At 46.7% G+C, this 16,424-nt stretch overlaps 7 protein-coding genes across 7 annotated transcripts; 3 read left to right on the top strand and 4 right to left on the bottom strand.

Moving 5' to 3' along the window:
* Nucleotides 1–371: 371 nt before the first annotated feature.
* Nucleotides 372–1,485, top strand: EDB93DRAFT_1088555 (Inositolphosphorylceramide synthase subunit Kei1-domain-containing protein; the record flags this gene model as incomplete). Its single annotated transcript, XM_041446139.1, has 4 exons — nucleotides 372–464; nucleotides 521–661; nucleotides 718–996; nucleotides 1,051–1,485. 4 exons carry the CDS (start codon nucleotides 372–374, stop codon nucleotides 1,483–1,485), a joined length of 948 nt encoding a protein of 315 aa, XP_041305948.1.
* A 377-nt stretch (nucleotides 1,486–1,862) lies between these two features.
* EDB93DRAFT_1088457 (DHS-like NAD/FAD-binding domain-containing protein) lies at nucleotides 1,863–4,568 on the bottom strand (the record flags this gene model as incomplete). Its single annotated transcript, XM_041446131.1, has 15 exons — nucleotides 1,863–2,013; nucleotides 2,072–2,244; nucleotides 2,307–2,348; nucleotides 2,405–2,430; nucleotides 2,481–2,613; nucleotides 2,667–2,969; nucleotides 3,073–3,157; nucleotides 3,321–3,374; nucleotides 3,418–3,487; nucleotides 3,542–3,568; nucleotides 3,620–3,723; nucleotides 3,789–3,856; nucleotides 3,913–3,995; nucleotides 4,065–4,124; nucleotides 4,223–4,568. 15 exons carry the CDS (start codon nucleotides 4,566–4,568, stop codon nucleotides 1,863–1,865), a joined length of 1,725 nt encoding a protein of 574 aa, XP_041305947.1.
* Nucleotides 4,569–4,887: 319 nt separating this feature from the next.
* Nucleotides 4,888–6,386, top strand: EDB93DRAFT_1088458 (uncharacterized protein; the record flags this gene model as incomplete). The annotated part of the gene is made up of 3 exons (XM_041446132.1): nucleotides 4,888–5,360; nucleotides 5,460–5,787; nucleotides 5,838–6,386. 3 exons carry the CDS (start codon nucleotides 4,888–4,890, stop codon nucleotides 6,384–6,386), a joined length of 1,350 nt encoding a protein of 449 aa, XP_041305946.1.
* Nucleotides 6,387–6,819: 433 nt separating this feature from the next.
* On the top strand, nucleotides 6,820–8,329 carry EDB93DRAFT_1241518 (uncharacterized protein; the record flags this gene model as incomplete). Its single annotated transcript, XM_041451884.1, has 3 exons — nucleotides 6,820–7,288; nucleotides 7,314–7,696; nucleotides 8,186–8,329. The coding sequence occupies 3 exons, from the start codon at nucleotides 6,820–6,822 to the stop codon at nucleotides 8,327–8,329; spliced, it is 996 nt and encodes a 331-aa protein (XP_041305945.1).
* Nucleotides 8,330–8,871: 542 nt separating this feature from the next.
* On the bottom strand, nucleotides 8,872–11,039 carry EDB93DRAFT_1088492 (major facilitator superfamily domain-containing protein; the record flags this gene model as incomplete). Its single annotated transcript, XM_041446135.1, has 15 exons — nucleotides 8,872–8,985; nucleotides 9,036–9,154; nucleotides 9,201–9,247; nucleotides 9,306–9,364; nucleotides 9,424–9,565; nucleotides 9,619–9,672; nucleotides 9,725–9,799; nucleotides 9,859–9,902; nucleotides 9,954–9,991; nucleotides 10,039–10,216; nucleotides 10,271–10,403; nucleotides 10,459–10,569; nucleotides 10,624–10,694; nucleotides 10,745–10,887; nucleotides 10,940–11,039. Coding segments are annotated over 15 exons (1,428 nt in total), but the record flags the coding sequence as incomplete, so codon positions are not given.
* Nucleotides 11,040–11,585: 546 nt separating this feature from the next.
* On the bottom strand, nucleotides 11,586–12,570 carry EDB93DRAFT_596597 (DNL zinc finger-domain-containing protein). Its single transcript, XM_041456805.1, has 3 exons — nucleotides 12,177–12,570; nucleotides 11,936–12,120; nucleotides 11,586–11,888 (listed from the first exon to the last, which is right to left on the bottom strand). Exons 1-2 carry the CDS (start codon nucleotides 12,524–12,526, stop codon nucleotides 11,955–11,957), a joined length of 516 nt encoding a protein of 171 aa, XP_041305943.1. The 5' UTR covers nucleotides 12,527–12,570; the 3' UTR covers nucleotides 11,586–11,888; nucleotides 11,936–11,954.
* A 2,441-nt stretch (nucleotides 12,571–15,011) lies between these two features.
* Nucleotides 15,012–15,987, bottom strand: EDB93DRAFT_596390 (flavin reductase like domain-containing protein). Its single transcript, XM_041456804.1, has one exon. The coding sequence runs from the start codon at nucleotides 15,949–15,951 to the stop codon at nucleotides 15,166–15,168; it is 786 nt and encodes a 261-aa protein (XP_041305942.1). The 5' UTR covers nucleotides 15,952–15,987; the 3' UTR covers nucleotides 15,012–15,165.
* Between the last annotated feature and the right edge of the window lie 437 nt (nucleotides 15,988–16,424).

The raw sequence follows: 16,424 nt of genomic DNA, 5'->3' as shown, positions 1-16,424 counted from the left end.
TCAGAACTTCAAGGCCAAAGCATGTTAAATCGGGCCTCACCGAATTCGCCTGACATTTCTGTGGCAAATGGCCTCTGGTTCCACCCTGACGTGGCTACGATCCATGCCAAGTGTGTGACCGAATAGTTAACCGAATTACCATGCTCTTGCGCGGTAACTGTGTGGTGAACGTTCGTAGAAGAATCTCACTGGTATTCGTTGATTTTGCATTTTTGTGAAACTGATGTCAATGATCATGAGAGAGCGGCGATGACCACTTGCTGACTAAGTAACAAGTTACCATTCTCTTCCGAGTTCCGATACAAGCACATTGACTTCGTCCCGACCTTTGTTGTAACTCGTGCGTGGTACATGACTTGCCTATGAAACTCATGCTTCGTCCTGAATGGAGGCTCTGGCCGATCTCCACTTTTCTTGGTATTACTGACCTCAAAACTGGTGTTACTGTGATCCTACTGTTTGCAGTAAGCGTTCACGTCTTTTCTTTCTACGAATGTCACAAATGTAACTTACCTCGCAGCTCCTCAACAAAGTAGCAGGCGTATACGGCTTGATTGCTGTTATAACCGGTGCAAATAGCAATTTTGCACAGCTCAGTTTGTATATATATTCAGTTCTCGGTCTCGTTGCCCTAAGTTGGGGACTGAAATCCGTCAAGGATGTTCGTATCTTTAGCACAATACGCGATCACCAACTGACATCATCCTTGTTTGACAGGAAAACCCTCAGCACACACTCTATTTTGCATACTTCTTCTTTCTCGACCACATCTTCTCGACAATTTGGACGGTATTCTTCTCTATTATCTGGTGGACTTATACCTCGCACGATGGGCAGCAAATCTCCAATTCACATGCACAGCAGGCCATCCGACATAATGCACCACCTGTAAACCACACTATGACGGATGAACAGCGGGCTCTAGAAGCAAACATTTTGTGGCATGAGGAGAAGGGCACTGCCATGGGCGTCATCGTCATCAGCTGGCTTGCAAAGGTACAATAACCGCCAATTTGTGCGCATCACTTCTTCAATTCACAAAATACACAGATATATTTTGCACTATTACTCTACTCATACGCCACACATCTCCGCAAGGGCTCGTACAACTCCATTCGACACTTGCGTTCATATTCAAGTACTCCCTCTGGCTACAATGCAGCACTGACCGAAGAAGAGGATGAAGTCGACGATTTTTACCTACCCTCGATACGAAAGAATCAGCCCTCACACGTTTCAAATGACTCTATATCACACCTTCCAAACGGTTCTACACCGTATTTCCCCAATGGTTCTGCTTCATACACCCCAAATGGTCCATCTTCTCATGCTTCCAATGGCTCGATATCGCATCTGCCTGATTTTGTGAGCGCTCCAGGAAGACACGGAAGGAAGGCGAGCAAAAGCTCGTCAGTGAAGACCAATATACCCGGAAGGAGAAGTGAGGGAAACGGGGAGGTTATCTTCGAAGATGATGGATCGTAGACTTGTGGCAATACACCATTTTTTCGTGTTGTGTGGCAATTTATTGGCGAGCATAATATTTACCATAAGAGGGCTTGGCAGTCCTCGATATTGATTTCCCATGAGCAAAGTGACGAGGGTGTATATCATATCTACTAGCCAGTCACGTATTGGCACTATCCTCGAAAGACTCTATGTCTCGAGGCAAGCCTTCGTATCGAGCGCTGGAATCTTTGGAGGTTCGATGCTTCCCAAGTCGCGAACAATACATGTGACCTATCATAGCACACATCCGAGTATCCAAAGCATGGAGTTTTATATAAGTACATTAAGTTCGTGGTCTCCGCAACATCCATTACCAGGAGCAAAGCACGTCGAAGAACGCCGGTGTTACGATGTCAGCCTGTCCTGGACTTCTTTGCCTTCGAACCCTCACGGACTCGACCTTGCATCGTATGCGATTCAGACACCCCAATTTCTTCTAAGAACCTTTGCTCGATATCCCACACCCATTTGCCCCCCTCGGCTCCTTCAAACAGCCATACGTGGCTAAATCAATCCCCGATTAAGCAACGCACAGGGATCACTATATAATTTGACGACGCACCTCTTTGCAACACGAGTGGGCTCGGTTTTACCCATCATTTCACCTGAGGTGCGCTTTCTTAATCTCGCTAATGGCGGAACCTCGAGGCGCTTCCCCATTGGCGGTGGCAACTCCCATGCAAGCTTCTCGCATAGGTGTTGAATAATGTCATCTGCGTTTCCAAGAAGGACAATCTAGTGGTTGCGAACAGGTGGTTAGTGTCATCGATATCCGAAAGGGAGGCATGTGTACGAACATCAGGGTTAATATGTCGAATAGGAGTTTTGTTGATCAGAATCTATAACAGCACTCGATTCAGAGAATGAACAGCACGCTGATAAATAAGACATCAACCTGTGGAACAGAATGCGGAAGATGCGCTGCCGAAGGTCAGCTGTTCGTCTTAAAATCGTATATCTTTTCAACTTACAGAGAATCTCTGATACAGGTGAGACCTTCAACGAGGTCCCGATGACGATCAACAAGTCGACCTTATCTCGATCGTCCTCGAGGGCGTGATCAAAGTCATCCGCGAGCTTCTCTCCAAAGAAAGTGATATCCGGCTGTGCACCCACGTCATCGTGAACTTGCATAAACAGAACAGGAACAAACCGACCTTCATCACGCCAACTGGTATTGCCTCGTCCTCTTCGTCACTCCCCTCTTCCCATTCCTTCCTACCTCGCTTCTTGGCCTTTTTCTTGAAAGCAGCCAGGCGGATCTCCTCGGCTTCCCTCTTGGCGTCCATGCATACAGTACAGAACGGGACACGATGTTCCATGATATCTTTTTCAATTTCGGTTCCTGGTATACGCCGTCTGCACTGAATACAGGTAGCAGTCGCAAATGATCCATGACACTGCAATACGCGAGTAATTCCTGTGAGTGTTTCTAGCGTGTCAATGTTCTGGGTGTAGTTCTGGTAATGACTTTCATCAACTTCAGGCAAGGAGGGGGAATAATAGGACTTGCCCGAAGGAGCTGTTGGGTGACCTTCGTAAGGTTCATCAACCTCATGGAACCATACCACATACCTTGCCTCTATCTTCCATAGCTTTGATGAATCGGTGACAAGGAGAAGGTATGAAATTAGACGGATATATCTGGCTGTAATTGTCGCATCAGTTGAAGTATTTGTCTCTCGGGGGTCGGAATAACAACCTCGCAAATGAGCTTGATGGCTATAATCTCAGTTTGTGGTCAGATAGCATAGAGAATCAATACTTACTAGAATACTGTGTAAAGCGAATCTGGGTTAACGACATCTCACAGAAGATGAGATTTCTCACCGGCAGGGTTTTCTCTAAAATAGTGTATATCAAACCTGACAGGTGTTAGATTAGGAGATATGGAATAGGTGGTCTTACATCTGTTGAGGGTCATCGAGGTCATAGGTCCCCCGTGCCTTCAGCGCCGCGTACAAGCCGTTATGCGACCCTAAGCAAGCCTTGATGATACCGCGTTCAAAGTGCAAAAAGGAGAGTCACGCACTGAAATCTGGAATACCGCATGAGACGCCTATATGCAAATTCAGTGATGCAGTCCTAATCGAGAGTGGAAAAGACATACTAATACCAGCGCCAGTGAGTACAACCACGCGCTTTGAGGTTTGGATTAGGGAAACCGCGTCGGCGACGGTGTTATATTGAGGCAGTTTTTCCCTGAGATGAAGCCTTACGTGTGGAACATTGGAATCATCGTTAGCGGTGCTCAAGAGGGCATATGAATTTTTACCCACTCTTTAGACATGGCGACCCGCAAAAAATAATGCATTGTTTGAGGTTGCTTATTCCGCAATTCAGGACACTATGGTCCAAGTTAACAAGTTCCATTGTATGTATGTAGATGGAATGACGGGTTACCAAGGAAATCCCGAAAGCAAGCAGGAGTTTTACTATCGGGATATTTTGAGTGATAACATATTCTCTGACGAAGGAACTCATTCCTGTAGGAATGCGATATAACACATGATACTTGAGTCCACACCTTTGTGTTTGTGAGGACTTGGGCTTACCGCGTTCTTTCAAGTGATGCATCATCTTTCGGATTTCTTCCTTCGTCCATGCTTCATCTACTAAAGTAGAAGTGGCATCAGCTTAATGACACGCTTCATTGATAAGAAGTTCCGTGGGCTACGCTCTCATACTTCGAAGCTTAAGAGAAGATACCCACCTTCCCGTTTCAATTGTTCGATGACCTCGGTTTCCACTTCAAGATCGTCCAGGTTGCCACTCTCCTGCATAGCACTGTGCCGCTCACCCGCAGGAAAAGGCAGACTTTCTGAGTCGGAATCTTCGCCGAGTTCGCTCTCTTGGACTTCTTCGTCTTCATCTTCGTCTTCCAAACCTTCGAGCAGGTCCTCGATTGTATCTGGGTCCACGTCCACATCCTCTGCAGCATCTACGAAGGCTCTCAACTGGAGAGCGTATAGTGCGCTATATGCCTTTGGTTTTCCATTGTTCTCTGTGGTAGTTTCATGAACGCTGGGAACATTATGTTGCCCATTTAATGTGCACATTTGTGAAAGAGGATGGAGGTGCATCTGTAAAAGTAAACCCGTTAAGTAGTCTTACTCTCTATTTGGTATAGCTCAGCTAACGAGTATACTTCGAGGTGTACTTAACTGGTCTTCCACAAATTACAACGCTTCTTGAGCCGGCTGCAACTTGCAAGGCTCAAGCGCGAGCCCTTCGCCAAGTCACCAACTTGGCGTTTGTTCAAAGTCTACAATCCATCACCACCCATTGTCACGTGACCATTGTTAATTTAGCTCACACGTGACACCCCTGATATAATATGGTTATCCAAGAATATTGTTTTGTTTGTCTCTTTCAACGATGTCTCTGAGTTTTGGCATAACCTCGTCGGAGCGCACTGACTCTGAAAACTATTTTGACGAGGATGATCTTGAATCACTGATTTCTAGCTCACCAAGTGCATATACCCATACTTTTACCTCACCAGCTCCAGAACAACGCGAGAACCAGCACGACTTGAAGAACATCCGAGTCCTTGCTGCAGATCCAAAGAAAATTACTCATATAAAGACACCTCAACTTCCGATCGAGGTCGTGGATTACATCGCTTTTTTCCTATTCGACTCTTGCCCATCTGGTTGCTTCTTCCATATCCGCTCGTTCTCTCTGGTCTGTTCTCAGTTTAGACACGTTGCTCTGCGTCGTTATTTTTCTTCCATTCGCATTGCGTCTGCAAAGCAACTTGCTGCATATACAAATTTTCACTTTTCATTGGTTTCCCGCAATGCCCTGGGCGACAATGTTGGATTCGACTACGTCAAGTGCGCTTGCTCGTATATATGCTCTCACACGCTCACCTATAAACTTGACAGAACACTTATAGCACCATCGCATGCTCTTGAAACAGCATCGTGGAACCCATCTCTCTATAGGAACCTGAAACACCTTATGATTTCTTTCTCGTCGGACGGAAGGCAATCTCAGACAACCCGACTCAAGCGCATCTTCTCCCCACCAGCAATCCTCCTGACTCCGTGGTTCCCTCCTCAGCTGACGTCTCTCACAATGACAAAACTCTGGCGAATTGACGTACCTTTGTTGAGAACCATTGCATCTGCGTTTTCTTCTGTGAAGACCCTGCACCTCAGTTGCTCGGAACAGCTAGACGTCTCCTGCTGCTGGTCTTGTTTTGAAGAAAGCTCAACTGCAGTCGTGCACTCGCCAATCCCGAATTACTTCAATGACATCACGAAATTGACGGTATGATGAGCTGCGTCACTTTATTTTCAACAAAATCCGACATTTGACAGGACAACTTTGCGGATTCGCTGGAACCACTAACCCAGTTGACTGATATTTACTTTGGCATCTTTCTGTCGGACGAGGAAATGGTGGAAAAGCACATCGAACACTACGGCACCCCATTAGCCTTCGACCATACGCCCCGAATAGCGTCCAGCAGTCCTAAAGTTGCATCTCCACTCACTGGAAACATCCTCAGTCAATTGGAAACCGAGACTACCACTGGACTCATATCATATTCAGTAGATCAAGATGACAAAAAAGAAGACCCTCACTCCGGAGTCTGTACCGAAGATCTGCCCTTTCCTCACGGCCCAGAGCTCTGCCGCACATGCGAGCTCATCGGATCCGCCTCCAAGGTACGCACACGAGAGCTGGAGGCAAGTCTCGCGCTCGCAAGAAAAATCAAAACATTGCGCACGGTTAGCTGGAGTTCATTCTTCACATCTCAGGTCTTCGAACCAGACGACAACAAGGTCGGCGATTGGCGTAGGAAGACTACGGTTTACATTCTACGCGCGAATGGGAGAGTGCGAGTGCGTAGGAGACCTTGGTAATTTCGCAATACGTCTCTTCATTCATATGCAATCCATGATGAAAGTGTTGCAGCGTCTATGGAATGCTTCTCTTGTTCTGTTACGATGCATTGCTAGCAATTGATCCGTTTAGGATCTCATCATTCATAAGCTTTAGGATGTGCGTTAAGCGACAATAGAATAGCATCATCAGATAGAAAGAAGGGAATCAGAGGGGCTTGGAACAATGGGCTCATGAATTGTGCCACTCGGAGGTAGTTCTGCACATGGAGTGTCATGGTCAAGTCCACAGCCTAAGCTGATTGTCAAATCACACAAGGACGTCCACACCAGACACAACCACTTAGTCGAGAAAATTATAAGGACGACCGTGTTACTCCCTTGTAGCGCATTGCACGAACAACCCCCAAGTGGCTCTGGAGGTATCGTTCAACCCTCATTCACTTACACTCCGATGACGACTGCTGTAACAAAAGGCAACCCAAAGACAGCCGAATTTGCTCGGCTTTTCGAATTATTTGACCGCATTGCGACACGACGTGCTAGGGGATCTACGGAACTAGCAATCTCGACGGACGACATCCAATCCGTTCCTGCCGAATTCGCACCAGTTCTAAAGAATTTGTCTACCGTTCTTTCTTTACGCACTCAACGGGACCAAAAGTGCCTTCGCAAGCCCATAGGGCGCCCCCGCCGCAACACTGTCGGTGTTGCACCCATGACAAAGACTGCCATCGACGAAGTGGAAGATGTAGGGAGCCCTACATTTCCCCTTGAGGAACATCACCCATTTACATTCAAGCTTATGCTCCACAAATTATACAACGTCGACGAATGGGCCGAGAAGGTGAAGAGTGCTGTAGAAGCGTCAAAAGAACAGTTTAAACCACTTGCGGAGAGAATGCAAGAGGTGATGAAGGAGGGTACAAGCGAAGGAACGAGTTTTAGGGAGGAATGTCGCGAGGTCTAGAAGTCAGTCCGTGATGAACCCAAAGTTCAAGGGGAAAGCGATTTCCAGAGAACAAGTTCTCGCATCCCCAGTACATCCAAATGACTTCAGCCGAGTCTTAAAGAAACGCTGCGTTGGGAGACGCAAATCTATCAATGGGCCACTTGCTGGGGGTGTATGGGTTTACGACGCAGCCATATCTGCTGTCGAGCTGGATGGTGGTCGTCCATCCCTGGAAATTACGATTTCAAAGGCCAAAGACAACTTGAACAATACCGGTTTTCGGTCTCGTCACCAGTCTCTCGCTGGACTGGAGGGTATTCAGGATCGGGACACGACTCGTAGGAAAGTCAGAATTGCAGTGCCCTTAGCGCGGGATGATGTACAGAACACTTCATCCCTCGCCGAACAGACCCATCTGCGCAGTGGTCAGCAAGGCAGTATTATAAATTCTCGTAGGACCACTTCCACACGCGGAGTTCGATAATAACTAGTAACTGACGCTGGATCGTCAGGTCGACACATGAAACGACCTTTTAATGCACAGTAGTTTGATTCAAAGTAGATATCTCGTAGTCTGGACATTCAAGATTCAGTTCAAGTTTGTATATCATACGGCTTCAAGTTAAATATCACGTACATTGACTGTTCCTCAGTACATACCGCATGCTTCAACTGTACTTTTTAACATGACGAACACCGTGATGATTCGGAGAGGTTGAGATTCGAGTGACACTGACAAGTACTTTCAACCTTACCTTTGCTAGACCATGTACGTGTCCGTTATGACCCTGGGCCATACCCTCAATTGAGATCTCCGTGATGGTTGGACATTAAACATTGAGTGTTCGTAAAGATAAATGATATCCAGTCCTATTATCATCGAGTGGTAGTATGTCCTCAGAGCCCACCGAGTTTGCAAGTAGCCAAAGACAGCCTAGAAAACGGAAAACAGGCAAATAAAGTTGAAACTGAGAAGTCCTACAAGGTCGCGAAAGACTTCGGCTCGATATAAATTTAGGCTAGCTAGCCGAACAGTAAAGACCGGGCACAGAGAACATCCAGAGAAGAAAACAAAAAGCAGAAGGCAGCGGGCAGTAGGCAACTTGAGTCTTGGCGGTGCGAGTGACAAAGTCACAAAAGAGGCCATGTGACACTTGAGAGTCACAATTCTAACCCCTGTATCGAATAGTACGAAACTACCATTCTTCATGTGTTTTTAGTATATCTTACAAGACAGTTGTGCGGAAAAGTAAACAAATAAGGAGGGATGAGGTCAGGTAAGTGAGATCAAAGATTGTAGAGTGGTCGGATAATATGCTGTAAATGAAAGTACTATTCGTGGCAAAGAGATGCTTCTAAATGAATGTGTGCTCGTCTGTTGCGGAGATTACAAGTAGACAAATGCTGAGATATTAATACTGTGTATAAATCGAGTCCAAAAAAAAGATGAATGAGAGGTTGTTTGCACCGCAGTGCATTGAGATCGACTCCGCGAGTAAAGAACGTGATTTAGGCTATGAATCGTAAGCTCATAGTACACGGATCAATCCGAGCCTAGTTTAGCTGACATTTAGGAACTTCAAGCTGTTCTGGTTTTTCTTCAACTTGCATTAGCTGGCTGCACACTGTGCTGTGTTTTCGAAGCAAGGGTCCGTAAAAGAAAAGAACCTTCCGTAGTGGGTTAATAATGAAGTGCCGGGACGTGTTGAAAAACTCACGAAAGGGACTGGAATCAGGATGACAGCAACGCCACCGAAGATAGTGTTGGCCCATTTGTACGTGAGCTTCTTGAACATCATGTGGGAGAAGAGAGGAAACCCAAAGCTACCCATGTTGCCTATAGTTGCTCAGCATGTGCATACAAAATATGGGTGACAACGTACGAGCTAAGCCCTGACCCGCCAAAGCAGAAGACGCCATTGGACCATAGCTGCATGAGCAGAAAGTGTGAAACACAGATTATGAAGGAGATGGTACCAGGTACTTACCAGTCTGCAAGATAAATGAAAACCACCTGGTATGAAACAAATGAACAAAACATGAAGATCTGGTTCAAGTGTTTGATGAGCATCCCAGATCCTAGTATACATAGAATGATAAACACACCGATAAACCGACAACAGGCCACATCCAGAAGATGCGAGAGTCGGCTGTCCATGCATAGATGAATATTGATGTAGGCAGCAAGAGTGCAACTAGACAAGCGATGTACAGCCGTGCTTCAGGGCCCCTCTGAGACACGCATTTCCTAAACAGATCTGTTGAGTGTGGTGCATAATGTTATTGTCACGATCGACCTACCGGTATAGCACATCCTGATAGAAATTGGCAAGGAGTCCCATTATACTTCCCACGCTGCGAGAACGAATAGATGAAAGGGTCAAACCCTCAACATCAGGACACTCACACGACGGTAATGAACACTAATCCGCTCTGCCCGACGTTGAAGTGATATATGTGCTTGAAAACCCCAGACACGGATCTGCTCATATTACTTAGCGGCAACTCCTCGCTGATTTTATGTAAATAACGTTTGCATACCCAATCTGGACGTAGAGCACACCGGACATGAAAAAGACCCAAATCTGTGGAGAGAACTTCAGAAACAATGAAACATTACTGGAAAAGCCACTGACGCATATACTGGTCACGATGGGTTCGGTGAGAACAAACACTAACCACCATCAGCACCACCTTGCATACAATCATCAAATGACGTACTGATTGGACGAGTACACGATATCTTAATCATGGTGCTCAATTTTGGACGTGTCTCCTCTCCCCGGACGCGGTACTGATTGTCCCCAGTCTCCTTACGGAGTTTCTTGGCTATGCGTCGGAGGATAATTTGTGGCCGAGTCTCCTCCATTATAAATAGGCTGAGAAGAAAGTAGGTCCCCTGAACGCTACATTGATTGTTATTTGAGCGTATCATATTTCAGAAAAGATATACGCGCATCGCTTGAATTTTCTGGATCCATCTCCATTGGAGATTAGGGTCCAGTTCCAGCCAAGCAGAGATGATCGACCCTAGACCAGTGGTAACCATGCTCACCATGGAGAAAACAGCCATAGGTAGGCCACGTCTAGAATATGGAGCATAAAATGAGCGCAGGGCTAGAACAAAACACAATCACGTACTCCTCAGGCTTCCATATATCAGCAATCGTGCCACCCACTAGTATTGCACCAGTCGAAGCAAAAGCACCGCCCAAGACACGTGCGACCATAACGGTTTGAATATTATCGGAGCTATAGTTCATTGATTGTCAATCCAATACAAGAAGCCAGAGCTGCGGCACGCACAGAGCAGCGAGCAGGTTGCACATAGCCCCGAAGAACACCGATACCAAGTAAATTGGCCTCCTTCCAATTTCCTGCAGAAAGCTATAAGCGTTGATCGTCAACCTTGCCATCATTTTCATACCTCGCTCAGTGAGGACGTGAACAGGGGAACAATACCAAAGCCTAGAGAAAAGAGACAGTATGCAACGGTTGCTTGAAAGCGCGTGCAGTTTAGATCCCGTATCATGGAATCAAAACCCATGGCAAATGATGGAGTCGCTGGGGCTGATAATGTCGATCAGCCAGTGATGTTTTTGGGGGGATTGAAAAGCCTTACAAGTGATCCCATTGAATGCACAAACGAATAGGGTAATGCACCATTTTCGCACCCATGAGTAGTTGACCGGATTCCTCGGGTCTTCGCATCCAAACTCGACCTAGTGGTATTGATATTAATGTAGTGAACGAATGTGAGCAGGAAGGCGGTAATACTGACATAGCACGGCTCTGCTATGGTCGACGCAGCAAAAAACGACTCCGTAGGGGAGGCTATGATCGAAGCAGACTTGTTGGCGTTCTCAAAGGGTGGAGTCTTCACCGGACTGGTGGGTACGTTGAGCAGCATCGAGGACATGTTTTCAGCGACATTATCCGTGCGCATAACTGATGTCGGAAAAGAATGTACCGACACGCTGGCTATGGGGAATGGGCTCCTGTGATAGCTGTTGAGAACCTTGGCTTTTGAAGAGAACTGACACGGTCATTTTGGCAGCGAGACTTTTGTCATTATTCAACAGTGGTTGTGTCATTTGTGAAGTTTCGGGGTGGGGCGCATGTTACGTATTCGGCGGATCTATTGAGATCGATCATATCATAAGGTCATTTAGGCCACTGACGCAACCGGATGCCGTGTTGGTTTGTTCGGTTTCGTAGTGCATACTCGGAGAGAGCTTCACGCAGATCCGGCTCTTGGAGGACTGTATAGCCGTGGCATCATTATGAGGTGCTAGCACACAATTTACAAGTCAACGGGCATCAACGTCAATGTGAATGTGCGTTGGATGGTGGGAACATTGCTGTGAAGACGAATGCACGGAGATGCAACTATACAGTTGGCATAGAACCCCGGCAATATGTTTGCCATTCGCTTGAGTCACAAACCACATAGTGAGGGCATGGGTCGAAAGCGAGTGTTATTATTCCAATTAGTAGGTGCAACAGGACGAGGATCACGCCAGATATAACATCAGCAGGAATGATGTGGGTCCTCAGAAGAGGGGAGTATGCTCAAGCTGTCAGCTAGAGCTGCAAAGCGGCTTTGGGGCAGACACACCGACTCGTAGTGTTTCCGTCTACTTTCTACCAACTTCAATATCAGAATATTCTACTACACCATTAGCATCCATAGAACCTCTTTGGACACTTTCGCCGCGAGCCTTAAGGAGATCCTCGATATTTTTGAGTTTTCCATCCTCCGTGCTATCCTTGAACCAACCGAGATTATCTGCGATGAGATGCCTAACGGAAAAGATATAGGCTAAGATTTAGCAGCAACACGATCGATGAGCCCGCACCTATTTTTACATCCAGGGCATTGGACAATGACAATACCACGTTCGTATGCACGCTTCGTAAAGGTATGCGAAGAACGATGAGAGCATGCTTCCGCTGTACAGGTAAAAACAATGCCTAAGCGAGCCTCTTGGATCGGAGAATCATCCTTAATCTGCTCCGAGGATGCAGACGAATGCGAAACCGACAACTTAGCGGAAGGCGTGGGTGGGTGTAAGGACGATTTTGACCGGATAGTTCCAAAGGAGAGACGAGTTTGTGAAACCCTTCTAGATGTCAACTTAGTGCATGGTATAACATGGACACTATAGGGCATAAGGATAATGTTACGAAGAAGTTTTGTCGAGAACATTCTGTTCAACTCCGAGTGTGAGGCAAGGTTGGTGGCATTTGCTGCCGCAAACACTTCAATCTCCGCGAAGCAATCCCACATTACATAACTATGACAATCATTAAAGTTGAGCGCTCAGACTCAGTATATTCCGAAGAACTGAACGACACAGCTGAAATGCTCGTTCTTCGGTGCACAACGTAGCGCTGAAAAAAAAGAAATATCAGCTCCTAACGGGCTGCAGGTTCTTGAGCTTCCAGCTCGGCACTCAGGCTTACAGTTACCTCAATGGAATTACTCGTGGGCCGTGGCGAATAGTATGCCACAGGAATTTACTCATCGTCTGGTGCGGTACGTCACTCATATACATGATCCGTATATCATATGAAACCAAGAGGAGGTATTTTGTCAGTGCGGAATCGCACATTCTTCATCCGCTAGTGCCACGTCATGCTCTGGCTCCATTTGTATATTCTGGACCAGCGATGCGCAAATTCTATACGATAGCATCTGGAGTATCCAGATCAGGTAGCCGTTGCAAGTTTAACTTGATGGGGCAGACTGTTGTACTAGCTCACAGCTGTTTGGCCAGGGGGAGGGGGGCTGGATATGTGGTAACAAGCCTATTTTCTCCGCGACAACCAGCATTCAAGGTGATTATAGACCTACTGCTGAGTCGGACTGACTTAAACGGTCCCCCCTTCGAGTCCTCTGAACTCGGTGAAGGTCCGATTGTATTATTATCATTATATACCAGAATGGTTGTATGAGACATTTCGGTCTGTTTTACAGCATGTGGCCGTGGCCCTATATAATATAGGGTTGTAAATGAGCAAGAACTTAAAGGAAAGGTTGAAGAAACTCATCAGGGCCAGCCGAATAAAGCACACGAACAAGTACTACAATCCAACACTTATTCAATTTCGGTGGCGAGATAGGTAGTCGGATGCATAGAACATGCCATCGGAAACTTGCGTATGTCACACAAATTTGCACTTAGCGAGGGCCTTAAGAGTCATAGTAGCAGGTCATCAAAAGAAGAGCATTAAATTATGGGAGCAACAAGAAGAGCTAAACTTGAAGGACTTTGCATGCATCTCGCGTTAGCGCAATAAGGCATGTACATGAGCAGAAGCAACATTAACGTTACAACTGTTTGCAGGGCAAAAAAAAAACTTGTTTGGATTTTAATGTCCGATCGGATATGTTCCCCCACGGGCCACAAGTTTTGCACTAAGTTTTTGCACTGATCAGTTGCTAATCCGAGAAACAGGAATTATCGGTGCACCACAGCCGGAATCGTATACTGACATTCACAACCAAGGTAAAATTCACGTAACCAATAATGAAGACAAAGACCGACCAGCGAAGAAAACATCAAGAACGCCGAAACCGAGAGGAAACGCCACCACATAGAGGGATTAGAGCAAATGTGACAAGAAACAGGACTCACAGAATCATGATAGTGATAAATGAGAACAATGCCGAGGTTGATAGTAACGATATTATTGGGTGGCCCAGGAAGAACTCAGTTGAACTCAAATACAGATCCAAGTGAGACTGCATAAGAGACTAACACTTACCTGGAGTACCCCGCTAACGGGACATGGAGTCCACCCATGAATCAAAGTTAGCAAGACGAAGGATCCGACGACAGGACCTGAAGCGCAAAGACACGATAATGGTCACGGTCAATGCGACGTGGCACCACTGATCTGTCGTCGAGGCTGTGGTGGGTGCCGAGTGCGCTTTGCTCGTGACATATATATGACGTCGGACAAGTCTAGTGGCGTCAAGCCCTCAAAGACGCACTAGCCCAGACTGGTTAGCTTAGTGTGATGTTTACAAGACGGAAAGTTCCTGGGACTTGAAAAGTTTTTCTTCATCACCTCATAAATTTTGCACAAATGGAGTATGTACTAGTAGCGGCTTTAGCGCACAATGAAACCGCACTATAAGCAAGCACAGGATCAGTACTTTCCTCGGAACTTCAATCATCGAGACTTACACTCTTCACTGTCATACTCGGTGGTCAACTAATCGCGTTCTTCAGTCTTTGCTGATACACCTAGATCTTATGTGAGTGCACTCGTAGCACTATGGATCGCAAGCCATGGCAAGGATTAGCAGCGACACACGAACTGCCGTTCTTACAAGTTATATTGGCACCAACAATTGGCCTGTACTCTCGTCTTGAAGATACACTCGCCATTGCAAATGATCTCAGGTGTGGCAACTCGCCGTGCTGGAGCTGTTGTTCTGGGCTAAAATTAGCGTCACGTTATGGCAATGCTCGAGTTTATAGTGCGGATGCGCGCACATTGGTCCCTCGTGTGATGCATCTTCTATAACATCTTTGCGGTGCTTCCCGCATCGCCAATCATGATTCGCCTCACTGGATTGGGACCGGTGAATTTCATATTGTTCTTCTTGTAGTCGCAATTGGATCTGGGCTTGACGTTAGCTGCGCGTGTAGGATATCGCATTTTGAAATGTGTGGTTACAATTAGAGCACATGTATGTCTGTCGTCGCCCACCCCACACACAATGCGGGTGATGCTGGGCGAATTGTTGTCTGACTATGGACTTTTGGAGATTTTCACTCATTACAGTGATGCCTTGATGAATTCTGAGTTGCGAGTGGATGGCGACAAGACGAGTCATGGATTTGGTATCTTGCCCACAGTAGTGTAGGCTCTTCGGTGGTAGAGTAAAGGCAACGTCCGTAATCTGTCATTCTCGAATTGACCCTCTAGCTCTTGAACATTCTCCACACGTAAAACACGTGCAATGAATAGCTCTGAAGCCAGCCCACTACCGCCTTCTGCTTGCTGCACCTCCGCTTCCCACTCCTCCATGCTCGAATGCAGCCACCGCGTATCACTCAAGGGCAACGACCGACCAACCACAGCACAGGAGAGCGCGCCTAAAGCACCCTTAATAACTGGGAGACCATCTGCAGAGTGTGTCCACTGCACCTCCGATTTCGAAAAGGGATGCAGATCTAGACCGGAGAACAATTGGGCAATACGCGATTGTGCGGCAGAAAGGATATTGATGACCATATGGGACGACATTTGCATCTGGGGCTTTGATGCGTGGGCATTTAGAGCCAGAGCCATCCGTGACGGGACGCGGAGAGAGAATGCGACAAGCGGATGCGGATCGAGTGCAATGGAAGTGAAGGACGACAATGTAGCGCCATGGAATATTGACGGTGCTTCTGTCTGGCTTTGCACGGACGAATCGCTTTGTGGTGCAGCTTTGTGGCCTGGTAGGGTTGACGTGACAACCGCCACAGGCTGGGCTGTCTCTCGGAGAAGATTGCACAGAGATTGTTTGAGGAGCTTTGCTTGCGCAGAGGGCGCGGAGCTGTAGCTTCGGAGTAGGTTGTGGTTCGGATTATGGGCTACACGTCTGACAGCACTCGTGCATGACTGTAACATAACTAAATTTTGGCTACGTCGTAAATACTACAAATAAATCATTGGGAAAAGTCGCTGACTAATACAAAGTATCATTTCCGCAACTTGGAATCACAACATGATAACACCCACGACTAAGAAAATATTGAGTCGACTACAGTGATACACTACTGTCATTTAAGACACCCGGCATCTGCCAACACCCATTTCGCTCTGTTGATCATCGAAAGTCGTTACCACTAGTGGCCCAGGTATGTGTTATTTGAATAGTGGGAACGTGAGCTGATTGTATGGTTCTTGTGAACTATCACCAGTAATAGACACTGCAGCTGCATCAGAATCGGACAGATAATAATCATCAAGATCATCGTCGTTCGCGAGCTCATCGAGGTTGTCATCGTCGTCGTCCAGCACAGCAACGAGCCCCATGTGCATGGGGAGTCGGCTTGCCCTGCGAAACATGCTTGATGTTCACATGCGCGTGCCTGGGTCGG

This window comes from Suillus bovinus (genome assembly GCF_016758785.1).
Source record: "Suillus bovinus strain UH-Sbo-P2 chromosome Unknown EDB93scaffold_43, whole genome shotgun sequence".
Lineage (NCBI taxonomy): Eukaryota > Fungi > Basidiomycota > Agaricomycetes > Boletales > Suillaceae > Suillus > Suillus bovinus.
Note: the sequence above shows the minus strand (reverse complement) of the source record. Positions and strands in the feature narration are given on the sequence as shown.

What these genes read in the sequence shown, in the direction of transcription:
- EDB93DRAFT_596390 (XM_041456804.1), bottom strand. Translation starts at nt 15,951, where the DNA reads ATGTTACAGTCATGCACGAGTGCTGTCAGACGTGTAGCCCATAATCCG.
- EDB93DRAFT_596597 (XM_041456805.1), bottom strand. Translation starts at nt 12,526, where the DNA reads ATGTTCTCGACAAAACTTCTTCGTAACATTATCCTTATGCCCTATAGT. An exon ending in TGCCCTGGATGTAAAAATAG is followed by an intron (nt 12,121 to 12,176) that starts GTGCGGGCTCAT and finishes CTTTTCCGTTAG; the next exon opens with GCATCTCATCGCAGATAATC.